The 27,186-nt window shown below is 47.0% G+C and overlaps 1 protein-coding gene across 1 annotated transcript in view; it reads left to right on the top strand.

Moving 5' to 3' along the window:
* Window positions 1–8,064, top strand: part of HS6ST1 (heparan sulfate 6-O-sulfotransferase 1) — a 39,998-nt gene extending 31,934 nt beyond the window's left edge. The window contains exon 2 of the mRNA XM_080669903.1: window positions 5,236–8,064. Within this exon, the coding sequence (XP_080526029.1) occupies window positions 5,236–5,941 (706 nt within the window). The 3' untranslated portion in view covers window positions 5,942–8,064. The remainder of the gene's footprint in view (window positions 1–5,235) is intronic.
* Window positions 8,065–27,186: the final 19,122 nt, after the last annotated feature.

The raw sequence follows: 27,186 nt of genomic DNA, 5'->3' as shown, positions 1-27,186 counted from the left end.
GCTGGGGGTTCAGGTTTGGGCCACAAGCTACTCCCTCTGGAGGGGCTGGAACAGGAGCTGCACAGGGTCCTGCCCGCACTGGGTGGCAGCCTCCACGGCACAGCACCAGCTGTGGCGGCTGGGGACTGGCTGGAGGTGGCCAGCTGCCCTGGCTGCACACCGCAGGACCCATCTTCCTTCTGCCCGGAGCATCAGCGAGCTGCCCTTCCGGCGTGGGCCCTGCTGGGAGGGGATGGGGTGCCCAGCCCCCTAAGGAAGGTGCTCAAGAACTGCTATCCAGTGTCCTGGAGGTGCCCTCCTGTGGCTAGAGCACCTCCATTGGTACCCCACCTTGTCCTTGGCGTTACCCCCTGGGGCCCTCTTACCCATGGTCAGACCAGGGCAATGCCCGCAGAACCCTCAGGTGCGTCACACGCCAAGGCTCTCCCAGATGGTGGCGTGAGGGGTGGCAGATGAGTCAGGTGCTCTTGTTGAGGAGGGCAGTGTGGGTGCAGTCCAGTGGAAGTGGTGTGTGGGGCCGAGTTGGCCCCTGCTGCCCACCCCACCTTGCATGTCAGCTTTGCCCTCCCTGGGGCCCTCTGAGAATAGCTGGCGCAGCCCACACCCAGGCCTGTCCTGGGAACTCCTGGACTCCAGCTCAAGGTGTCCTGGCCCCTTGGGGCCAGTCATTCATGTTCTTCAGGTGTTACAGAAAACCAGAAAAAAAACAAGCCATGCTTAGAGAAAGGGAATTATATTTTATTAAGGGCAGGGCCAGAGAAAATGTGCCTTTCAAATTCTGACCCCCCACCCCACATGGAGTAAACCTTTTCTATTTATATCTTTCCTAGCTCTTTTGTCTCCCAAATTTGGAATGAGACTTCCGGGCCTTCTGGGAAAGAAGGCCTATGTGCTGGGAAGGGCCATGAGACCACATCTCAAGGCCTGGCCTGGTGTCAGCACTGACAACTCTGTCTGGGGCATAGTCCACAGCCTCTCTGGAATGGGAGTAGTCTTATTTTCCTTATTATTGAAGCAAGTAACCGTTTACAGAAGCCAAAATAGCAGGGTTAAAATTTCAAACAGCAGTTTTATATAAGATGGATGCTTCATTCCCCACTGGTTTTATGTACATGAGTCAAATCGTTGACTCTTTTGGGTCATTGTTGGGGAGGGAGTTATATTGATCCCTGAGGACTATAAGCTTGATAGAATTAATTCTCTGATGAATGAAGTTAGTGGGCCTGCTTATAAGATAAGGGCCTGGAATGAGGGCCAGGACTAAATCGTTAGAGGGTCCGAAGAGTCCTGGACTCTGTATTTTGCCTGGGCTGTCTTAAGCCAGGTGTGATGAAGCCACGTCGGGATCCCGTCAACCTTGACTGCTGTGGAGGTGGTCCTTTCCAGGTAGGAGTCAGTCCTTGTGTGGCAAATTTCTTTATCCAAACAGAGTCACCAGGGTGGAAGGATGGACCGGATCAGAATTTGGTACAGGCAGAGTACCTTGGACATGCTTCTGGACTGCTTTCTGGGTGGACTGTAAAGCCTGTAAGAACTTGAGTTAAGATTGGTTATGGATTTCAGCTTTTCTAGGTTGGGTTTTCATGTAAGCTGGTGAGGTGGGTAGGTCAGGGTTTGGAAGAGTCACTAGAATCTGTAGAGGCCCCACTGGTTTTAGGGCAGCCTCCCGGGCTGCTTCATCTGCAGCCTCATTCCCTCTTGCTTCTGGGGAGTCCCCTTGTCTCACATAGGTAGAGCCGGAAAGACTTAATTACATCTGGTAGTGCTAGTTGGCCCATCGTCCTTGCTCTGCTCATATCTGTCTAACTGCCTAATATATTACCTCAAGGATCCTGACTCTGAATTCTTTTAGGGAAAATGGAGATCGATGGGCTCTTCTAGCTACTTCCTGCTGAGGCGGGTCAGAAGTTTCTCTCAGAGTCAAGAGATCCTTGCTGTCTGTCAGAGGGACAATGAGGCCTGGGCACAGAAGGAGGTGGGCTTGTGACCTGGCAGAGACAAACTGTAACAAATGGTCCGGTGGAAGGGAAAGAAAACCTTTCAGTCTTAATAACTTCTATTGAAATAGAATTTTTTTTCTCAAAATTACCCCCATGTTTATCAAAAGAGCCAAATCAAGACTAATTTATCTATTGTATTTAATTTGGCCTGATAGTTTGCATAAACATAACAAGAATGGTAACTGACTACCTTTGCTGGAATTTCATGATTGAATCTTAATGTGCCCCGTAGGGCCAGGAAGCCAAGCCATCCAGCTGCCATCAGGCCTGCCTGTAGTATCTGCTGAGTTAAGTGAAGTCCTCACCTGTAGTGGCTCTACCCGGGCCCATGCCCTAGGCTTCAAGGCCCATCTCAGCCCTCCTACTCGTCGTGGCTCAGAGTGGTTGGGGGTCCCGCAGGGACGCAGAGGCGCCCTTATTGCTCCCCTTCTACTCTGACCAACTGCCAGTGATGGTAGGACATGGACCTGATGCTCCAGCACCAGCTGTTTTCAGGGCTACCAAGCAGGATACCAGACTTTCTCCATGGCACTCTTATTGGCTTCAAGTCTTCTGACTTCAGGCAGGGCTCTTTAAAACATGATACTCCAGTCAAAGTTTCTGGTTAATAAAACTACTATTGGAAACCAGTCTTATTGAATTTATGCAAAGATATGTATTGCCATGATTGATTTATTAAGTATTGCCAAATTTTGGAGGAATTGTATAAGGAGAAAAATATACTGACCTGCTTTAAGATAGAATTTTCCTTGCCAGTACTTTTTATGGACTTTTCAAAGTAATATTTTCTGAATGTATTATAACAAACAGTAACTATTAGATTTCTTTTATCAGTCCCTCCCTAAGTACTTTGGCATAACTATTTACCCTCTGTTTAGGGAAGCAGAATGTAAATTATTTACTCTTCCTGGCTTACTGGCCTGTATTACTTGAGTAATTTCCTTTCAACATTTCTCTTCTCCTTCTTATTACATACACAACCTTTATAAATTTTACACTTCCAAATTAGCCTTCAAGCCTTCTTTCTATGTCCTTTAAAAATGCATAGCCATGCCTCATACCTTCTACTCAGTATTCCTTATTCTTTGAAACCTCAATCCTTTTAAGATACCAAGGATGCCAGCAGAGCGGGTTGTCTCTCCCCACCGACGCCCCCCCTTTTCTGCATTAACCATTTACTCTGTTCTTAGCAGGGTAAATAAGGCAAGCGGTATGAGATCCTGTATAACCAGGCTTTTTACACTTAAGGAACAGCTGCTCTCCCTCCCAGATTTTCCTTCTTTACTCCAAGGCCCCAGAAGATCTCAGCCTTCACCACTTCTGATATCTCCAACCATCCTCCTGTCCCCCAGCCTAGGACTTCTCTATCTCAGCAGGCTGAGAGTGAATTCCACCGCCTCTACCCTTTCTCACACCTGCTCCGGAGCAGTTTTCAGCTTTCTTCCTCCCCCAGAGATCCACTGTAAATCTATCAGGAAGGACAGGCAGGTCACAGTTCTCGGGGCCACATGATTCTCTGTTTGCTAGGAGGGCTGAAAAAGGCAGCCTACAAGCAGTTAATTATGATTAATCTTAACCCAAAAAGCCTTTGTTTAAACTTCTCTGGATTGGCAACCTTCACAAATTTTATACCCTTAAATTAACCCTAGAATTCCAAAATTTTAAAAGCAATTGAAAGTTCTCTACTGTCTTCCCTCTAAAGCAGGGTTTGCACTATCTTTAAACAAATTAAACAACAGAAAGAGATAACAAATACTCTCATGTGTATAGCCAGACAGCACAAAGTAGCTTTCACTTCACACAGACTCTCACACTTACATTTATATACCAGACAGTCTTAGTTTTTTTACTTCTACCAGATATTTACTCAGAGTTTAAACAGTCCACCTGATTCCTGATTAATTGCTTGAGGAAGTCCTTGACTTCCGGGAAGGTGATCAAGCTCCCCCTTCCACTAACTCAGAGTGGGCCTGACTGATAGGGCCCCTACCTTACAGTTTCTGTCAACAGGTCCAGAAGTGTCCGTCCACTCTCTCCAGATGCCAGCCGGGTCCTAGACTGAGGTCCGGGAGTGCCCAGAGTCTCCCGGTTCAATTCTGCTAAATCAGCAGAGCAGTGCCTCCCAGAGGCCTGTCCGGCTCCCCCAGGCCCCAAACCCGGTCCACTCACCGGAGGCCAAAAGGCCAGCATGTTTGGCCTTCTTCCTGGTCAGGGAACCATTATGTTACAGAAAACCAGGGGGAAAAAGCCATGCTTAGAGAAAGGGAATTACATTTCATTAAGGGCAGGGCCAGAGAAAAATGTGCCTTTCAAATTCTGGCCCCCCACCCCCACATGGAGGAAACCTTTTCTATTTATATCTTTCCTAGCTCTTTTGTCTCCCAAATTTGGAATGAGACTTCCGGGCCTTCTGGGAAAGAAGGCCTACAAGCTGGGAAGGGGCCATGAGACCACATCTCAAGGCCTGGCCTGGTGTCAGCACTGACAACTCTGTCTGGGGCATAGTCCACGGCCTCTCTGGAATGGGAGTAGGCTTATTTTCCTTATTATTTAAGCAAGCAAGCATTTACAGAAGCCAAAATAGCAGGGTTAAAATTTCAAACAGCAGTTTTATATAAGATGGATGCTTCACAGAGACATGGTCACGATCGGCACCTGCCCCGGAGATGGGTGCAGAACCTCCCTGGGGTCATTTCTCACCTTGTATGGATATGCCCTGTGGACAGGCCCAGCTCAGGGGCTGGCACGGTTCTCGGGAAACAGCACAAATTACGGATTGTAGTTCACCCTGGGGACTGGGCTGGGCTCTGCTGGTGCACCCCCCTGCCTCTCGGGAGCCTGGGCGTGGGTGTGCCCCATGAGAGGCCCCAGCTAGTGCCCTGCTGCGTGGGCCCGATGGCGCTGAGCCTGTGCTGTGAACGGCTCTTTAAGCCACTGGTTCTAAGCGCATGGGCTCAGGGGCTCACTACTCCAGCCCAGCAGGTAAGACCAGGCTGTCTCAGGAACTGTGGCCAGTGGCAGGGCACCAAGGCAGCAACGCGTGGTCGCGCACGGCCAGGACAGTGGCTGAGTCCCTCATTTATGGCCGTTTTGAGATCTCAGCCTAAGGGTTCACATCAGAGGTGAAGTCTGGGACCCACATTGAGACCCAGCATCAGACAGATCCAGCCCCCCAACCCCACCCCCCGCCCCCCGCCCCGTGTGTTCTGCACCTCACTGCCCCGTCTCATTGCAGGAAGTTCTACTACATCACGCTGCTGCGCGACCCCGTGTCCCGCTACCTGAGCGAGTGGCGGCACGTGCAGCGTGGGGCCACCTGGAAGACCTCCCTGCACATGTGTGACGGGCGCACGCCCACGCCCGAGGAGCTGCCGCCCTGCTATGAGGGCACGGACTGGTCGGGCTGCACGCTGCAGGAGTTCATGGACTGCCCCTACAACCTGGCCAACAACCGCCAGGTGCGCATGCTGGCTGACCTGAGCCTGGTGGGCTGCTACAACCTGTCCTTCGTCCCCGAGGGCCGGCGGGCCCAGCTGCTGCTGGACAGTGCCAAGAAGAACCTGCGGGGCATGGCCTTCTTCGGCCTGACCGAGTTCCAGCGCAAGACGCAGTACCTGTTTGAGCGGACGTTCAACCTCAAGTTCATCCGGCCCTTCATGCAGTACAACAGCACCCGGGCCGGCGGCGTGGAGGTGGACGCAGACACCGTCCGGCGCATCGAGGAGCTCAACGACCTGGACGTGCAGCTCTACGACTACGCCCGAGACCTGTTTCAGCAGCGCTACCAGTACAAGCGGCAGCTGGAGCGCCGGGAGCAGCGCCTCCGGAGCCGCGAGGAGCGCCTACTGCACCACGCCCAGGAGGCACCTCGGGAGGAAGCGGAGGAGCCGGGTCGCGTGCCCACCGAGGACTACATGAGCCACATCATCGAGAAGTGGTAGTGGCGGCTGGAGGCCCGTGGGGGGAGGGGACCTCGGAGAGACGGCTCACGGCTGTCAGCACTCGGGTGGGAAGGGTGGGAAGAGTCCCAGGTCCACTCCCCGAGGGCAGGTGCATCCAGAACTAAGAGGGGAGGGCAGTGGCCCGGTGGGTCTGGTGCTCCAGGGTTCCCAGGCCTGGGTCTGAGGAACCCACCTGTGCTGCCCACGGCCTCGGGGTCGAGCAGAGTCCTGTGGCCGTGGCAGCAGCTGGAGATTTGAAGACAAGGGACAGACCATGGAGCCATGAGTGGGGAGTGGCCCCGCCCACTGCACACCTCTCTCTCTCTTTCTCACTCTCTCTGGCGGTAGGGTTCCTCAGAACTCTACCATCCTGCAGCCCTGGGCCTCCAGCCCCCTCCTTGGGCCTGCAAGCCTTTGAGGTGTCAGGAGGGGGCTCCACACTCGCCCGTGTTCAGCAACAGGTCACCCCTCTGAAGCCAGGAAGACACTCTGGTCCAGCCCTGGGGCCCCGCCCCCAGCTTCCTGTTTCAGGTCAGAAGGTTGGACACACCTCCTGGCCCCACCCCCTTTCCGTCATCACCGACAGGAGGCGTGGAGAACGCATCCAGGAGTGGGGAGACTGCACCCAAGCCCGCCGTTGGGGTGCCCCCATCAGCCCAGCTCAGAGTCAGGGGGGGGGCATAGCTGAGGGCCCCTGCCCTGGCCCCTGGTACTTGTGAGGACTGCCTGGTCCAGAGGGGCCCCCCCATGTATACCAGTCCAGTTCAGGCCAGGGTGGTTGTGGACAGCAGGACAGGGAGTGCAGGCTCTCGGTTCCCGCCTGGGCTCCCTGCATTGCCCCGCCCCCGCCTCACCCAAGGCTGGCAGGTCCTGCAAACTGCAAAGCCATGTTCTGAGGCACGCCCGTTCTTACCTGAGCATGCCTTCCAGAATGAGGCCCAAAACCTGGGTTCCAGGGAATTGAGTGAGCCCCACACTGAGGAGGACCAGTGCCCCGTTTCCAGGAGGCAGCAGGTGGGGCACAGGCCGCCCACGAGTGGCCAGCAAGGGCAGCAGCCTCACAGGCAGACCCTGCCCGTGGTCCCACCAGCCCCCTACCCCAGCAAGTGAGGGTGCGAGCAGGAGCCTCTGGGCACAGGAAGCTGTCAGTGTCAGGTGAGGTGGCTGCCCACGGGGAAGCGGCTTAGTCCTGTCAGCTTCCTACACTGGCCCCTCCATCTTGTGTCCAAAGACAGCAGCCAGCGGGCCAATGGGCGATGGGCATTATGCTAGTCTGGCCCAGGGCCACCCACAGTGGGCGGGCATGCGAAGACCAGCATCCAGGTGACTTCGTGGCTCTTAAAGGGAAGCAAAGGACAACATGGCAGGGGCGGGTGTGCACCGACACTCAGCACAGCTGCGGGCGCAGGAGCGGACATGCCGAGAGCTCGGGAGACGGCCACCTCAGGTGCAAGCGGATGCTCAGGCCCTTCCCACGCGGCCGGCTCTGCTACAGCGGTTCCCCAGGGGTGACCTGAGCCAGGACCTGGCTGCACACATGGGAATGTTTTAACCATGGCCTGTTCCCATTCCCACAGAAACATGGTCCCTCCTCAGTTCCCTTGCTGCATCTAGAAAGCAATGCTGTCTCGGCCAGTGCTCAGGCCGAGGTGCCCAGAGGAGGTGCAGGCAGGCAGCTCCCCCCACAGCCCCTCAGTCTCCTGCCTGGCATATCCCACGCAGGCTGCCTGCTGTACGAGAAAGGGTCCTCATGCCTACAGAGTCCACTCCGATGCCCAGGGCAGGGCTCCTCAGTGGCACAGGTGGCCCCGCCCAGACCCCTCCGGCGCTGAGAGGAAGGAGCAGCACAGGGAGGGACTCTCTCTCCCCACACAGGCCCCTCCAGGGGGCCCCGCCAGGCCAGCATGCCTGAGCCTGAACTCTCAGAACTGGAAGTGTTTAACTTGGACTGAGGAGCATTTAAAACTTTATTTATTTATAGCTTCTGGTTTAAAAACAAAGTGTTGAGAAGAAATCTTTGGTTATTCATACAAAAACTGAGTTGATAGGAGACAAGTCATAATCTAATTGTTTTTGTCGCGGGCAAGAGCGAATGTTGCTGATGAAATAAACCCTGAGAAGGAGCTGGTGTCTGTGTCTGGTGACCGTGCCCGGGGCCTCGGTTGGTTTTCAGATGCTTCTCGGACCCAGGACCAGCCGGGTGGAGGGGCCCAGGCCTCCACTGCTGTGCCCCTCCCCTCATGGCTGCTCCCCTCTCCGTGCCCTAGTCACACCCAGCACCCAGCTGTGATGAGCAGCTGCAGCTTCCTGAGTGGCCTGCTCCCTGCATCCTTCCTGTGTCCTCACCTCAGACTGTCCCAGCAAGCACTTGTCCTCATGGGATGCACAGCCCCCTCCTCCCCTCCACATAGGCAGGGGTCCTCAAACTTTTTAAACAGGGGGCCAGTTCACCGTCCCTCAGACCGTTGGAGGGCCGGACTGTAGTTTAAAAAAAAAACTATGAACAAATTCCTATGCGCACTGCGGGCCCGGGACGAGTCGGCTGCTAAGCAGGACAGGCAGCGGCACCCGGCGGGCCGGATAAATGTCCTGGGCAGGCCACATGTGGCCCACGGGCTGTAGTTTGAGGACGCCTGACTAGGGCGTCACCCTGCCCCACCCTGCAACAGCCCCCTGTGCTCGCAGCTCAGGGCACTCGGCTCCTGGGGTGTCACCAGCCTTGAGAGAAGCCTGCAGTTCCCTGGGTGGGACCTCGACGTGGAGGCCTGGGAGGAGGGGAGTACTGAGTGCAGCAGTGAGCGGGGATGCTTTGTTCAGCACCTTCCTGGCCCCCAGGCCCCCTCCTCAGAGCTCCTGCTCCAGTGGACCAACTCGGTCCCACCCCTCGCTGCCCCCCACACCACAGAGCCCTCCGTGGGGCTCACCTAAGCACCACCTCCTTTTCCTCTGCATCCCAGCCTCTCAGCTGCCAGCCACCTCGGCAGGCAGGTGGCACGACCTTTTCTCCCAGCAGCGCAGCAGCCTCAGCCTAGGCCTGGGTCCTCGCACCAGCCTCCGGCTGAGGGACACCCAGCTCCCGGCAGGCCAGGGGATCTGACTTCACACGGCCCTGCCCAGATCCCCCCCAGATGTGCCCTTGTTAAAGAAGCTGCTCACATCCTGACTTTGTTCCCATTTCCTCTGAAGTGGGATTGATTTTCCTTAATTCGTTCAATGTCATAGTCTCCTAGTTAGAGCCAGTGGGTCAGGGTCCCCTGTACTCTGGTGGGACCTGGCCCAGGGGCACTCCTGTCTTGTGATGGCCCCTCCTCGCCCCCTGCCACCGTGTCAGTAAAGCCATCAAGGCCTGGCCCTGGGGCAGTGGGACTGTCAGCTCTTGGCTTGGGTGAGACACTGGTCCCTCGGGGCAGTCTGTCCCTCCACACTCTGCTGAGCCCCCAGCTCCCTTGGCCCTGCTGCCCCTCCCCCTTCCAAAGGTCCCTCTCCCCAACCCCCCACTAGCCATGGAGTCCTGGCTCTGATTTGCCGCATGGCCATTTCCGTGCCACTGCGACTGGTCCGAGGCTGTTCCTCTCAGCCCATCCACGCTGTTCTCAGGCCTGACCCTGCCAAAGGACCTGGCTGCCTCCGCTCCTCTGCCGAGGGCTCGCCCACCCCAGCGTTCCTGCAGCTCTCACCACCCCCTCTAATGGGGCCATCCGCACTGACTGGTCAGCCCTACCCTATGGCTCATGGAACCCTGGGATTTCTCGGAAATGAACCTGGGGCTGTGGGAACACATTTTTCTCAAAAGAGGCCTCTCCAAGGTCCTGGGAGCCAGCCTGGCCGTCCGGCAGCCTCGAGGCAGGCCCAGGGCCCTGGAGCTGCAGGCAGCCTAGCCCTGAGCAGTGAGCCTGGGGAGGGGCCGCTTGCGGGGGACACAGCGGCTGGAGGGCCGGCTCTGAAGGAAGGGCTTTCGGGGAACTGGGTTTCCAGCTGGAATACTCATTGTTCTTTAGGAAACTGCTTGGCCCTGCACTCCGGGGCAGGACGCACTGCAGGGCAAGGCCAGAGGCCGTGCTCCCGTGCTCCGGCAATTCCTTCACTTCAAGGGATTTAAAGCTCAGGCATCCCAGGCGCCTGCTGGCTGTCCCTTGATATTTGTCTTCCCCTCCTCCCGCTCTCAGTGGAGCTCAACCAGCCGGCACATGCGCTAGCCCCGCGGGCAGGTGGCTCACCGCACACACGCACGCATGCACACACGCACATCTGCCTGTAGTGGGAGGAGGGAGCCTGGAGCTGCGGGAAACAGTCCTGGGAAAAACAGTGGTCCTCCCTGCTCCCTCCCCACCATCACTGGGATGGGGAGGTGATGGCTGGAGGCCAAGCAGCCACTTGAACCATGAAGGAGGAGCCTTGTGCAAGGGTGGGAGGGCTGTCCACAGGCCCTGAGGGTTACGGGGCCACCTGCCCACCTTGGGCAGGTCCTCCAGCCTGGATTCATGAACAAGAGAAGCAAGCATGGGCCTCAGGTAACCTCAGGTAAGGTGCGGCTGGCTGGGTTTCTGTCACTCCACTAAAGCTCATCCTACCGGTGGGCCACATGCACAGCCACTCCACATGGCACTCAGCTGTCGCTGCAGCCCACATGGCCATTGCTGGGGCATCTGTCCAGGCCACCTGCACTCCGTTCCCATGCAGCAGCTGCGGTGCAGAGTGGAGGGCTGTTTCTGTACCTTTTGAGTTGTGAAGCGCAAATGAGTTACCTATCGGAAACAGGTGAAAACAAACGCAAAGCAAAACCGAAGGGAACTACGAAATTCATGACAGATTTTCTCAGAATGGGAAGAACAGGAAGAGGGCGGATTCAGGTGGAAGAGTGGGGGAACTTCAGCTTTGGAACATGTTACAGTTAGAAAACAAGCAAGTAGACTCGAAAAAAGATGGCGACCGGCAAGAAGGTAGAGAGGGAGTGTGAGAGAATGAGGGAGCGATAGAGGAGTAGGTGGACGTGTGTGGTTGTGTGTGTGTGAGTGAAATAGGGACAGTTAGATCCTGCAGTTCTTCCAAGGGGCGGCCAAACCGGGCAGTCTTAGATGGCAAAACCCTGCTGCCACCACAAACACTCCGAGGAGGACACTGCCGGCACAGAGACCGCGCCATCTTGAAGAACAGAACTGCTTGAGACTAGGATCCTAGCCTCGCTACTACTACCCAGTCAGGTCTCAGTCGCAAACAGGACCCTACAGCCACTTGGGTAAAAGACCTGCGACCACAGCTGCACACCCAGGGACACCAAGACTCCAGGCACCCGGCCACAGATTTCTTTTTCTTTTTAAATATATTTTATTGATTTTTTAGAGAGAAAGGGGGTGGGATAGAGAGTTAGAAACATCAATGAGAGAGAAACATCGATCAGCTGCCTCCTGTACACCTCCTACTGGGGATATGTCCGCAACCAAGGTACATGCCCTTGACCGAATCGAACCTGGGACCCTTCAGTCCGCAGGCCTACGCTCTATCCACTGAGCCAAACCAGTTAGGGCCCGCAGATTTCTGTGAGTCACAACGCCAATCTCCCTCCCTGCCAGCCCCGCAGCAGTGGCATAGGAGCTGCCAGACCCTCTCTGCACAAACAGGCTTTCTGCCCACACACAGCAGCAGCAGCTCTACCTGAATTTGAGCCTTGCTGTGCGGACACAGGAAGTTTGTTTCCCGCAACCAGACTCCATGCCCAGGCAGGGAGGCTGCGCTGAATTTGAGCCTAGGTGCATGACCTTGGGGAGATTGTTTTCCACGACCAGATCCCTCACCCACACAGGGGGGCAGCGCTGAATTCCAGCCTGGGGTTGCAAACCCGGGGAGTTTGTTTCCCACGACCAGACACTGCATCCAAGCAGGGAGGCTGTGCTGAATTTGAACCTGGACACGCGAACTTGGGGAGTTTGTCTCCCACGACCAGACCCCGTATCCACACAGGAGGGCAGTGCTGAATTTGAGCCTGGGTGCATGGACACGGGAAGTTTGTTTTCTGCAGTACACACCCGCGTGACCAGACCCCACGCCCACCCTGGACAGCAGTGCCACCTGACTTTGATTCAGGGCAAGTGCACACAGAAGGCTGTTTTCCACAGGGCAGGAGTAGACCTCCTGCTGACAGTGCAATTGTGCAACCCGGTCTCCCAAGCAGATCAGGGACCCTGAATCTCCACGCAAGAGGCAGCAAGGAGCACCAGTGACTATACTGTTTCTCATCACGTGTGCCTGGGATCCCTGATTCCCAGTGCATTCACACTAAGAGCCAGTGACTCCAATTCTTGGTGCATGCGTACACAGGGATCCTGATTTCTTTTTCTTTTTCTTTTTCTTTTTTTATTTTTTTATTAAGGTATTATATGTGTACATATCTTACCATTGCCCCCCCACCCCACTCCCATACATGCCCTCACCCCCCAATGTTTTGCATCCGTTGGTTACTCTTATATGCATGCATATAAGTCCTTCCATTGATCTCTTATTTCCCCCACCTCTCCCTAACCTTCCCGCTGTAATTTGACAGTCTGTTTGATGCTTTACTGTCTCTGTATCTATCTTTTTGTTCATCAGTTTATTATGTTTTTCATTATCCCCAAATGAGTGAGATCATGTGGTATTTTTCTTTCATTAACTGTCTTATTTCACTTAGCATAATGTTCTCTAATTCCATCCAGGTGCCTACAAGTGGTAGTAATTCCTTCTTTTTATGGCAGCATAGTATTCCATTGTGTAGATGTACCATAGTTTTCTGATCCAGTCATCTGCTGACGGGCACCTAGGCTGTTTCCAAATCTTAGCTATTGTAAATTGTGCTGCTATGAACATAGGGGTGCATATATCCTTTCTGATTGGTGTTTCTAGTTTCTTAGGATATATTCCTAGGAGTGGGATTACTGGGTCAAATGGGAGTTCCATTTTCAGTTTTTTGAGGAAACTCCATACTGTTCTCCACAGTGGCTGCACCAGTCTGCATTCCCACCAGCAGTGCACGAGGCTTCCTTTTTCTCCGCATCCTTGCCAGCACTTGTCCTTTGTTGATTTGTTGATGATAGCCATCCTGACAGGTGTGAGATGGTATCGCATTGTCGTTTTGATTTGCATCTCTCGGATAATTAGTGACTTCGAGCATGTTTTTATGTGACTCTTGGCCTTCCTTCTGTCTTCTTTCGAAAAGATTCTATTTAGGTCCGTTGCCCATTTTTTTATTGGATCATTTATCTTCCTTTTATTAAGTTGTATAAGCTGCCTGTAGATGTTAGAGATTAAACTTTTATCAGTGATAACATTTGCAAATATGTTCTCCCATACAGTGGGGTTTCTTGTTGTTTTGTTGATGGTTTCTTTTGCTGTGAAAAAGCTTTTTATTTTGATGTAGTCCCATTTGTTTATTTTCTCTTTGGAGTCCATTGCCCTAGGAGCAGTATCAGTGAAGAAGTTCGTTCGGCATATGTCTGAGATTTTTTTTTTTTCAAATTTTTTATTAAGGTATTATATGTGTACATATCTTACCATTGCCTCCCCCCACTCCCATACCTGCCCTCACCCCCCAATGTTTTGCATCCGTTGGTTACTCTTATATGCATGCATACAAGTCCTTCAGTTGATCTCTTATTTCCCCCACCTCTCCCTAACCTTACCGCTGTAATTAGACACTCTGTTTGATGCTTTACTGCCTCTGTAACTATCTTTTGGTTCATCAGTTTATAATGTTTTTCATTATCCCTAAATGAGTGAGATCATGTGGTATTTTTCTTTCATTGACTGGCTTATTTCACTTAGCATAATGTTCTCTAATTCCATCCAGGTGTCTACAAATGGTAGTAATTCCTTCCTTTTTATGGCAGCATAGTATTCCATTGTGTAGATGTACCATAGTTTTCTGATCCAGTCATCTGTTGACGGGCACCTAGGCTGTTTCCAAATCTTAGCTATTGTAAATTGTGCTGCTATGAACATAGGGGTGCATATATCCTTTCTGATTGGTGTTTCTGGTTTCTTAGGATATATTCCTAGGAGTGGGATTACTGGGTCAAATGGGAGTTCCATTTTCAGTTTTTTGAGGAAACTCCATACTGTTCTCCACAGTGGCTGCACCAGTCTGCATTCCCACCAGCAGTGCACGAGGGTTCCTTTTTCTCCGCATCCTCGCCAACACTTGTCGTTTGTTGATTTGTTGATGATAGCCATCCTGACAGGTGTGAGATGGTATCGCATTGTCGTTTTGATTTGCATCTCTCGGATAATTAGTGACTTCGAGCATGTTTTTATGTGACTCTTGGCCTTCCTTCTGTCTTCTTTCGAAAAGATTCTATTTAGGTTCGTTGCCCATTTTTTTATTGGATCATTTATCTTCCTTTTATTAAGTTGTATAAGCTGCCTGTAGATGTTAGAGATTAAACCTTTATCAGTGATAACATTTGCAAATATGTTCTCCCATACAGTGGGGTTTCTTGTTGTTTTGTTGATGGTTTCTTTTGCTGTGAAAAAGCTTTTTATTTTGATGTAGTCCCATTTGTTTATTTTCTCTTTGGAGTCCATTGCCCTAGGAGCAGTATCAGTGAAGAAGTTCGTTTGGCATATGTCTGAGATTTTGCTGCCTGTGGATTCCTCTAGTATTTTTATGGTTTCCCGTCTTATGTTTAAGTCCTGTATCCATTTTGAGTTTATTTTTGTGTATGGTGTAAGTTGGTGATCTAGTTTCATTTTTTTGCATGTATCTGCACAATTTTCCCAACACCATTTATTGAAGAGACTGTCTTGACTCCATTGTATGCTCATGCCTCCTTGAGTATGATGTTAGCTGTGGGTTTATCATATATAGCTTTTATTATGTTGAGGTATGATCCTTCTATTACAACCTTGTTGAGAGTTTTTATCAAGAAAGGGTGTTGGATTTTGTCAAATGCTTTTTCTGCATCAATTGATATGACTATGTGATTTTTATCTCTCAATTTGTTTATGTGATGTATCACATTTATTGATTTGTGGATATTGTACCATCCTTGCATTCCTGGGATAAACCCTACTTGGTCATGATGTATGATCTTTCTGATGTACTGCTGGATCCGATTTGCTAGAATTTTGTTGAGGATTTTGGCATCTACGTTCATGAGGGATATTGGCCTGTAATTCTCCTTCATTGTGTTGTCATTATCTGGTTTTGGTATTAGGGTGATGCTGGCTTCATAGAAGGAGCTTGGAAGTGTTCCTTCCTCTTGAATTTTTTGGAATAGTCTGAGGAGGATAGGTTTTAGTTCTTCCTTGAATGTTTGGTAAAACTCTCCTGTGAAGCCGTCTGGCCCTAGGCTTTTGTTTGCCGGAAGCTTTTTGATGACTGCTTCAATTTCTTCCATAATTACTGGCATATTGAGCTGTATAGATTCTTCCTGATTGAGTTTGGAAGGTTATATTTTTCTAGGAATTTGTCCATTTCCTCCAGGTTGTCCAGTTTGTTAGAATAGAGTTGTTTGTAGTATTTTTTAACAATCCTTTGTATTTCGGCGGGATCTGTTGTTATTTCACCTCTTTCATTTCTGATTTTGTTTATTTGGGTCCTCTCCCTTTCTTTCTTGGTGAGCCTGGCTAGAGGTTCATCAATCTTGTTTATCCTTTCAAAGAACCAGCTCTTGGTTTTGTTGAATTTTTGTATTGTTTCTTTGGTCTCTAAGTCGTTTATCTCCACTCTGATCTTTATTATGTCCTTCCTTCTGCTTACACTGGGCTTTTCTTGTTGCTCTTTTTCTAACTCTTTGAGTTGTAGGGTTAGGTAATTTATTACCATTGTTTCTTGTTTTTTGCAGTAGGCTTGTAGAGCTATGAACTTCTCACTCAGGACTGCTTTCACTGTGTCCCATAGATTTTGGATTGTAGTGTTTTCATTGTCATTTGTTGCCATGATGTTTTTTATTTCTTCCTTGATCTCTCTGGTAACCCAGTCATTGTTTAATAGCATGCTGTTTAGTCTCCATGTGTTTGATTTCTTTGGGTTGTTTTTATTGTACCTGATTTCCAGTTTTATGCCACTGTGGTCTGAGAAGATGCTTGATATGATTTCTATCTTCTTGAATTTGAAGAGACTTTGCCTATGTCCCAACATATGGTCTATCTTTGAAAATGACCCATGTGCACTTGAGAAGAATGTATATTCTGTGGCTTTGGGGTGAGATGTTCTGAAGATGTCAATTAATTCCATCTGGTCTAGTGAGTCATTTAGAATTGATGTTTCTTTGCTGATTTTTTGTTTAGAGGATTTGTCCAATGGTGATAGTGGGGTATTAAAGTCTCCTACTATGATTATATTGCTGTCAATCTCTCCCTTGATATCCTCCAGGAGTTTTTTTTATGTATTTGGGTGCTCCTGTATTGGGTGCATTTATGTTTAGCAGAGTTATTTCTTCTTGTTGGTTTGCTCCCTTTAGTATTATGAAGTGGCCTTCCTTATCTCTTGTTATGTCCTTCACTTTGAGATCTAATTTGTCAGATATAAGTATTGCTATCCCAGCTTTTTTTTTTTCAGTTCCATTTGCCTGGAAAACCTTTTTCCATCCCTTCACCCTCAGTCTGTGTGCCTCTTTTTTTTCTGAGGTGGGTTTCTTGTAGACCGCAGATATATGGGTCTTGTTTTCTTATCCAATCCGTTATCCTATGTCTTTTGATTGGGGCATTTAATCCATTTCCATTTAAAGATATTATTGATACGTAGTTATTTGTCGCCATTTTTATTCTTTACCCCTGTGTTCCTTCTTCACTTCCTATTTCTTTCTTTCTTTTTTACAGCAGACCCTTTAGCATTTCTTACATTGCTGGTTTGGTGGTAATAAATTTCCTTAGTCCTTTTTTGTCTGTGAAGCTCCTGATTTCACCTCAATTTTGATTGATAGCCTTGCTGGGTACAGTATTCTTGGATTCAGACCCTTCCTTTGCATGACTTTGTATATTTCATTCCATTCCCTTCTGGCCTGATAAGTTTCTGTTGAGAAATCAGTTGCTAGTCTGATGGGGGTTCCTTTGTATGTAACTTTCTGTCTCTCTCTGGACGCTTTTAATATTCTTACTTTGTCATTGGTGTTTGCCAATTTAATTATAATGTGCCTTGGTGTAGGTCTTTTGGGGTTCATTTTGCTTGGGACTCTGTGAGCTTCTTGGATTTGTGTGGGTTTTTTCTTCCCTATATCAGGGAAGTTTTCTGTCATTATTTCTTCAAAGAGGTTTTCTATTCCTTGCTCAGCTTCCTTTCCTTCTGGAACCCCTATTATGCGGATGTTGTTTTGTTTCATGTTGTCCCAACGTTCCCTTAGGCTCTCCTCTTGCCTTTTAATTTTTTTTTTCTAGAAGTTGCTCTACTTGGGTATTTTTTCCCATCTTGTCTTCTAGCTCACTAATCCAGTCCTCTGCTTGTTCTAGTCTACTCTTGATACTTTCTATTGAGTTCTTTACAGCAGCGATGTCATTTTTCATTTCTTCTTGGTTCTTCTTCATTTCCTCTTAGTTCTTGCTCATATTGTCGAATTTGTCTTCCATTCTTCTCAGCCACCTTATGACCATTTCTCTGAATTTTTTCTCTGACAGGTTGCTTGCCTCCACTTAGTTTACTTCCTTTTGTGGTGATGCCTGCTTTTCTTTCATATGCGGGCTGTTTCTTTGTCTCCACATGGTCTCTCTTCTCTGGTTGTCTGGTTATGCAGTTCTCTTTCTCCTGCGTTGATTTAAAGGCACAAAATACAGCACTACCAGGTACAACATGCAAGGCATTGCACAGAAATGTATTCACGATATCAATAACCTCCAATAAAGGTGACCACCAGAGAAAGGCAAATTAGGGGATAGGAGAGAAAGAAGAAGAGGAAAAAGAAAGAAAGGGGAAAAAAAAGAGTGTCCAAATGAAATTGGGAAAAGGAAAAAAAAAAGTAAGAGAGACAAGAAAGAGACTAAGAGAGAAAGGGAAACAAACTATATATATGGGGATAAAACTCCAATAGAACAATCACTAATCCCAGCAAATGCCAGCAACAGGTACCTGGGGATTAATACAAACTACAACACCAACTAATATTGAGTGAGGCAAGGGAAAACAGAAGCACAAAACAAACAAAAAAATAAACAAACAAAAGAATAAGCAAAACAATCTCACAAAAAAGCATAAAAATTCGATATAATCAACATTTAAGCAAACAACAACAAAAGGAAAGAGAGAAAAACAATGTTTTGGATAGTTAAGACAGCGAAGAGAGAGGTGTGTATGGACTTGGAGCAGGGGATTGGAGATTAGATATGTAAGTAGGGTGAAATTTTAACAGGGGGTAAACAGAAAGAATAGGGAAAATCTAAAGCAGGAAAGGGGTAAGATAAACAGGACACCAAAAAGGGGAAGGTTAGGAAGAGAGTGATGGCATAAAGGTAGAGTTGAGATAGAGTAAAACGATGCTACAGGTAAGATGAACACTAATGTAGAACACTAATCCCAAAGTAAAATGAAGAGAAAATAAAATGACACTTTAAAAAAAAAAGATAAAATAGCAGTAGTAATAATATGGATTGAAAATAAAAATGTAATGATTAAAAAGGTAAAATCAAATGAGGAAAAAAGAAAAAAATTAGTTTCTTGAGTAAAAGATGCAAAAAATGAAAATAAAAAAATAAAAATAAAAATAAAATGTCGAGTAGTGAAGGTCATTCACTTCCTCTGTTGTTCTGTTTGGCACACCTGTTTCTCAGTCCGGACAGTATTGCAATTCCCTGCGTTCCACTGCTCTTCAGTGTTGTAAGCCAGTCCAGATTTAAGCAGGCGGTGTGTCTTAATTTCTCCTATTCCTTTATTTTTGATTACACAAGAGTCAATTTGTGATTCATTCCCTGGGTGGCAGTGTTTCTGGATTGACTTCCACGTCTATATATGGCCTCTCTAGGCAGTGTTAGAGCCTTCTTTCCCTGTGGCACTCACTACCGGTTTGTGGGTGTGGGCTGCCTCAGAGCTGGCTCTCCAATCATCACTCCATGCTCCGATCCCCAGGTTCCAGAAAAACAACTTTCCCCTGCAGTCTCCCAGGGTGTCCCCAACTGGGTGATCCTATGTATTTGGCTTAGTAATCAGAAGCAAGGATTTGAAGAGGAAAAAGCCCAAGTGTGCGAACAATGGGTCTGCACGCAAGTCTAAGCAGCCGGCACACCTTTGAAATTCTTAGGGTGTCCCTGCACGTCAGATCAAAATGGGTTGCTATTTAGAGATCCCTTCTGTTAGCAGCTCTGAGGACACCCTTCCACATTCACGGATCACGCCAGCCCCAACAGCCACCGATTTTTCTAGGCACAGACTTCCCTGGTCCTCCAGCTCCCGCAAAACGCGCGTTCCTCTCTCGTGCTGGGACCAGAGACCTAACCTTATCCCAGGCGAAATCTGACCTTTTCGTGGTGGAATGTAGAGCTCCTCTGAATTCGTGTGTTTGTGCCAATTGGGGACCGGTGTTCTGGGGCTCACAGCTGTTCCGTGGGTGCCGCAGTTGTGGATTCTCAGGCTTCAGATAAGCTCCACTTTCCCGTTAAATATGGCGCAAACTCCTCGTCGCAGCCCGTAGCTCCAGGAGGGGACCCAGCTGCAGTGGGGGCTGCCAGGTCAGGGGAACCCCGTCTAGCAGTCCCCCAACTTCTTCTAGAGTTTAGCTGTCCCTTAACTTGCCAACAAACACTCCTCATGCGACCCTCAGCTGTTCTTTCTTTCTGCTCGGGACAAGGCTCGGAACACGTCTGTCTATTCTGCCGCCATTTTTCCTCCTCGGGATCCTGATTTTTAGCGCAAGACTGCACCAAGCAACAGAGACTCTGATACTAGATTCTCAGCACAGACACAGGGGGTCTCTGACTGCTGACTCGCACTAGGGGACTCTGATTTTTGGCAAATGCCAGAGGGGTCTCTGTTTCAGCATGGCACAGGCAGGGTCCCTGATTCTAGGTACACACACAAGGCCACACTAAGCGCCTGTGACTCTAATCCTGGGTGAGCATGGCTCCCACAAACCTACAGCAGCCACACATCTTGGTGTCAGACCTCTTCAGTGACACTTGGGGGGTGCAAAGCTCCCACTGCACACAGCCCAGGCCCCTGCAACTCGACATTTGAACCTTCTGGTGATAGAATGGGGAGACAACGAAAAAATCCCCAGAGGAAATAAAAAAAGGAATCACCAAGAAAGGAAATCAGTGAAAGGGAAGCATGCAACATGACAGAAAAAGAATTCAGAGTAATAGTCATACAGTTCATATATCGGATGGGTGAGAAAATCAACAACCTATGCAAAAATCAGGAAGAAATGAAAAGTGACATAGCTACAATCAAAAACACAATGGAGGTTTCAACAGTAGACTAGAAGAAGCAGAGGACTGAATTAGTAAGTTAGAAGATAAGGTACAGAAACAAGCCCAATCTGAACAGCAACTGGAGAAAAAACTTAAAAAGCAGGAGGAGAGCCTAAGGGAGCTTTGAGACAATGCAAAATGAAGTAACATACATATAATAGGCTGCCAGAAGGACAAGAAAAGCAGCAAGGATTAGAAAATTTATTTGAAGAAATAATGACAGAAAACTTCCCTGATATGGGGAAGAAAAAAGTTACACAAGTACAGAGAGTCCCAAGCAAGATGAATCCTAAAAGACCCACACCAAGACACGTCATAATTACAATGGGAAATGTTAACAACAAAGAGAGAATCTTAAAGGCTGCAAGAGAGAGACAGAGAGTTACCTACAAAGGATCCCCTATCAGATTATCAAATGATTTCTCAACAGAAACACATCAAGCTAGAAGGGAATGGAAGGAGGTATACAAAGTGATGCAAAGCAAGGGACTGAATCCAAGAATACTCTATCCAGCAAGACTATCAATCAAAATTGAAGGGGAAATCAGGAGCTTCACAGACCAAAACAAAAAACAAACAAACAAAAAACAAAAAACAAAAAAAGCTAAGGAAGTTTGTCACTACCAAGCCAGCAATGCAAGAAATGCTAAAGGGACTGGTGTAAAAAGAAGAAATAGAAAGGTAAGAAGGAACACAGGCACAAAAAATAGAAATGGCTACAAACAAGAACCTTTCAATAATAACTTTAAACATAAATGGACTAAATGCTCCAATCAAAAGACATCGAGTGGCTGAATGGATAAAAAAACATGACCCATATATATGCTGTCTTCAAGAGACCCACCTCAGAACAAGGGACTCACACAGACTGAAAGTGAAGGGATGGAAAAATATCTTTCAGGCAAATGGAAATGAAAAAAAAAAAAAAAAGCTGGGGTAGCAATACTTATATCTGACAAAATAGACCTCAAAGTAAGGCTATAACAAGAGATAAGGAAGGCCACTTCATAATACTAAAGGAATCGATACAACAAGAGGATATAACTCTGATAAACATATATGCACCCAATGCAGGAGCACTCAAATACATACAAAAAAAACTCCTGGAAGATATCAAGGGAGAGAACAACAATAATACAATCATAGTAGGGGACGTTAATACACCACTGACATCACTGGATAAATCCTCTAGACAAAACATCAGCAAAGAAACAAATCCTAAATGACTCACTAGATCATCTGGACCTAATTGACATCTTCAGAACATTTCACCCCAAACCGCAGAATATACATTCTTCTCAAGTGCACATGAAACATTTTCAAAAATAGACCACATATTGGGTCAAAAGCAAAGTCTCCCCAAATTCAAGAAGATTGAAATCATACCAAGCATCTTCGCAGACCACAATGGCATAAAATTAGAAATAAACTACAATAAAAACAATCCAAAAAACTCAAACACTAGGAAGCTGTATAGCATGCTATTAATTAATGATTGGGTTACCAATGAGATCAAATAAGAAATTAAAAACATCCTGGAAACTAATGACAATAAAAACACAACAATCCAAAATCTAAGGGACAGAATGAAAGCAGTCCTGAGAAGGAAGTTTATAGCTCTATAGGCCTACCTCAAAAAACAAGAAAAAATGGTAGTAAATCATCTAACTCTACAACTTAAAGAATTAGAAAGAGAGCAACAAGAAAAACCCAGAGTGAACAGAAGGAAGGAGATAATAAAGACCAGAGTAGAAATAAATGACATAGAAACAAACAAATAAAAAAAATACAAAAGATCAATGAAACCAAGAGCTGGTTCTTTGAAAGGATAAACAAGATTGATGAACCTCTAGCCAGGCTCACCAAGAAGCAAAGAGAGAGGACTCAAAATCAGAAATGAAAGAGGCAAAATTACAACAGACCCCACAGAAATACAAAGGATTGTTTAAAAATATTATGAACACTCTACTCCAACAAACTAGACAACCTGGAAGAAATGGACACATTCCTAGAAAAATACAACCTTCCAAAAGTCAATCAGGAAGATTCTAAAAATCTCAATAGTTGGATAATTATGGAAGAAATTGAAGCAGTCATCCAAAAGCTCCCAGCAAATGCCCAGGGCCAGACGGCTTCACAAGGGAGTTTTACCAAACATTCAAGGAAGAACTAAAACCTATCCTCCTCAGACTATTCCAAAAAATTCAAGAGGAAGGAACACTTCCAAGCTCATTCTATGAAGCCAGCATCACCCTAATATCAAAACCAGATAAAGACAACACAATGAAAGAGAATTACAGGCCAATATCCCTCATGAACGTAGATGCCAAAATCCTCAACAAAATTCTAGCAAATCGGATCCAGCAGTACATCAGAAAGATCATACACCATGACCAAGCAGGATTTATCCCGGGGATGTAAGGATGGTACAATACCCGCAAATCAATAAACGTGATACATCACATAAACAAATTGAGAGATAAAAATCACATACTCATATCAATTGATGCAGAAAAGGCATTTGACAAGATCCAACATCATTTCTTTTTTTAAAAATATTTTTTTTTATTTTTCTTTACAGAGAGGAAGGGAGAGGGAGAGAGAGTTAGAAACATGGATGAGAGAGAAACATCAATCAGTTGCCCCCTGCACACTCCCCACTGGGTATGTGCCTGCAACCAGGTATATGCCCCTAACCAGAATCAAACCTGGGACCCTTGAGTTCGCAGGGGCTTTTAAAATGAAAGCTCTATCCACTGAACCAAACAAGTTAGGGCCCAACACCGTTTCTTGATAAAAACTCTCAGCAAGGTGGGAAAAGTAGGATCATACCTCAACATAATAAAAGCCATATATGACAAACCCACAGCCAACATCACACTCAATGGACAAAAACTAAAACCATTTACCCTAAGAACAGGAACAAGACAGGGATGCCCACTCTCACCACTCCTGTTCGACATAGTACTGGAAGTACTAGCCATTGCTATCAGACAAGAAGAAGAACTAAAAGGCATCCAAATTAAAAAAGAAGTAGAACTGTCCTTATTCGCAGATGACATGATACTGTACATAGAAACCCTAAAGACTCCATCAAAAAATTATTAGACTTAATAAATGAATTCTGCAATGTAGCAGGATATAAAATTTACGCCAAGAAATCTATGGCATTTCTATACACCAATAGTGAACTTACAGAAAGAGAGACTAAAAAAGCAATCCCATTTACCATCGCACCAAAAAAATTAAGATACCTGGGAATAAACTTAACTAAGGAGGTAAAAGACCTATATGCGAAAAACTACAGGACACTGAAAAAAGAGATAGAGGAAGAAATAAACAGATGGAAGAACATACCGTGTTCATGGATTGGGAGAATCAACAACATCAAAATGTCCATACTACCCAAAGCAATCTATAGGTTCAATGCAATCCCCATTAAAATACCAACGGCATATTTCACAGACTTAGAACAAACTTTCCAAAAATTCATCTGGAATAAAAAAAGACCCGAAATAGCTGCAGCAATCCTGAGAAAGAAGAACAGAGTAGGTGGGATCTCAATACTAGATATCAAGCTGTATGACAGAGCCACTCTTCTCAAAACAGCCCGGTACTGGCACAAGAAGAGACATATAGATTAATGGAATAGAATAGAGAACCCAGAAATCAACCAAAACCACTATGACCAATTAATATTCGACAAAGGAGGCATGAGCATACAATGGAGTCAAGACAGTCTCTTCAATAAATGGTGTTGGGAAAATTGGACAGATACATGTAATAAAATGAAACTAGACCACCAACTTACACCATACACAAAAATAAACTCAGAATGGATACAGGACTTAAATATAAATCTCAGAATTGCCAAAGGAATTTCTTCACTGATATTGCTCCTAGGGCAATGGAAATTAAAGAGAAAATAAACAAATGGGACTACATCAAAATAACATGCTTTTGCACAGCAAAGGAAACCATCAACAAAGCAACAAGAAAGCCCACTGCATGGGAGAACATATTTGCCAATGTTATCTCCAATAAGGGTTTAATCTCCAATTTACAGGAAACTCATACAATTTAACAAAAGGAAGATAAATAATCCAATCAAAAAATTGGGCAATGGACCTAAATAGACACTTTTCTAAAGAAGACAGAAGGAAGGCCAAGAGACACATGAAAACATGCTCAAAGTCACTAATTATCCGAGAGATGCAAATCAAAACGACAATGCAGTACCATCTCACACCTGTCAGAATGGCTATCATCAACAAATCAACTAAGGACAAGTGTTGGCGAGGATGCGGAGAAAAAGGAAGCCTCGTGCACTGCTGGTGGGAATGCAGACTGGTGCAGCCACTGTGGAGAACAGTATGGAGTTTCCTCAAAAAACTGAAAATGGAACTCCCATTTGACCCAGTGATCCCACTTCTAGGAATATATCCCAAGAAACTAGAAACACCGATCAGAAAGGATATATGCACCCCTATGTTCACAGCAGCACAATTCACCATAGCTAAGATTTGGAAACAGCCTAAGTGCCCATCTGCAGATGAGTGTATTAGAAAACTGTGGTACATCTACACAATGGAATACTATGCTGTGGTAAAAAAGAACGAATTCTTACCATTTGCAGCAGCATGGATGGAATTGAAGAGCATTATGCTAAGTGAAATAAGCCAGTCAGAGAAAGATAAATATCACATGATCTCATTCATTTATGGAAAATAATAAACAACATAAACTGATGAACAAAAACAGATCCAGCCGAAACCGGTTTGGCTCAGTGGATAGAGCGTCGGCCTGCGGACTGAAAGGTCCCGGATTCGATTCCGGTCAAGGGCATGTACCTTGGTTGCGGGCACATCCTCAGTGGGAGGTGTGCAGGAGGCAGCTGATCGATGTTTCTCTCTCATCGATGTTTCTAGCTCTCTATCCCTCTCCCTTCCTCTCTGTGAAATATCAATTAAAAAAAAAAATATATATATATATATATATATATATATATATATATATATATATATATATATATATATATATAAAACAGATCCAGAGACAGAGAAGCATCGATCAGACCCTCAAACCCCAGAGGGAAGGTAAGGGGGTTGGGGGTAAGGGGTAAAGATCAACCAAAGGACTTGTATGCATGCATATAAGCCTAACCAATGGACACAGACAACAGGGGGGTGAGGGCATGAGTGGGGGTGGGGGTTGGAGGGTAATGGGGGGATGAGGACACACATGTAATAAAGAAATTTTTTAAAAAAGGAAAGAAAACAAACAAGTAAAAGAGTAACAACTGTCATTTCTGGGTGGTGGGTCCATGGGGGTTTGTCATGATATTCTTTATACTTTTCCGTGTGGTTTCATGCTTCTCAAAACACAGTCATTACTAACACAACCTGCACCTGAGACAGAGCGGGCTCAGCTGCAGCCCAGGCTCAGGCCCTGAGACAGGGGCTCTGCAGGCACCCAGGCCCAGAACCTAAGCTGGGGTGTGGCTGTGAGCGTGATTCGGGTGGGGCTGAGGCATGGTTGGTAGGGTCGGGGGCACGGCTGGGTGGGGTCGGGGCATGGCTAGGGTGGGGCCGAGGGCGTGGCTTGGTGGGGCCGAGGGCACAGCTGTGAGCATTTGTTTCATGTCCTTTTGCTGGATGAACTGGAGTGATCCGCCATTTCTCTGGTGTGGGCACAGCCTCCCCCACACCGGAGCCCCAAGTGTGGGTAGCAATCCAGGTTTCCCATGAGGCCTCTCCTGCAATCCGAAGGGCTCCATAGTGGGTGAAAGTTCTCTCATGCAGCCTTCTCTGATCGCCCGCAAGGACATTGCTGTGTCCAGTCCAGGACCCCCTGGCCCTTTGCCAGTGGAGGTGGGTCTGTGGTGTCTGCCTAAGAATTTCTGTTTGGCCTTTTGGCTAAGAGAGCAGGCTTTCTGGGGGCTTTTCTGTGTATTCCCCTTGGTGTTTCTGAGTTGATGGCTGCTTCTGCTCCAATTCTGGGAGACAGGAGGTGCAATGAACCCCAGGGACTCACATCCTGTCATTCCTGGATCTCAAAGTCCCTCACTGGTCTGCTGTCTTCTTTTCTCTACCTTTTAGAATCTAGATAGATAGATGATTGATTGATGATAGATAGATAGATGATTGATAGATAGATGATTGATAGATAGATGATAGATAGATGATAGACAGATAGAAGATAGATGATAGATGATAGGTAGGTAGATGATCGGTAGGTAGATAACACTTGTGTGTGTATATATATATATATATATATATACACTACCCTGTTTCCCCGAAAATAAGACAGTGTCTTATATTAATTTTGCTCCCAAAGACGTGCTAGGTCTTATTTTCAGGGGATGTCTTATTTTTCCATGAAGAAGAATACAGTACACATTTATTGTTAAATGAAAATAAAGGAAATTTATTACCTGTATACGGTATGGTAGTACGGTAGTTGTCAACACAAACCAGACAAAACTGTGAATCCTACAGTATCAAGAATTTACTCATTTATTCAATGACAATCATGTCATCATCTTCTGGAACATCATCATAACAATCCAATTCCTGAATTTCCTGGTGAATTTCTTGTGACTCCATTTCTTTCAGAATCAGTGGACCAAATCTCTCATGTTTAGCAATAGCACTGTCTTTAAATGAGTACTTCTTGTCAAGGTAGCCTGCTCGCAGTGCATTTGCAATGCAGCTGTCAGTGATTTTCTCCCATGAATTCTTCACCCAAGTCACAACTTCTTGCAGTTTAGGTTTCACAAAGTTTCCACGCTGATTTCTCTCCATTCTATTTTCAATGTAGTCATTAATTTCCATGCGCAAATTGTCTTTGAATGGCTTGTTTATTGCAATATCAAGAGTCTG

The sequence above is a fragment of the Plecotus auritus genome (genome assembly GCF_963455305.1).
Source record: "Plecotus auritus genome assembly, chromosome: 5".
Lineage (NCBI taxonomy): Eukaryota > Metazoa > Chordata > Mammalia > Chiroptera > Vespertilionidae > Plecotus > Plecotus auritus.
This window is presented reverse-complemented; position numbering and strand designations above follow the sequence as displayed.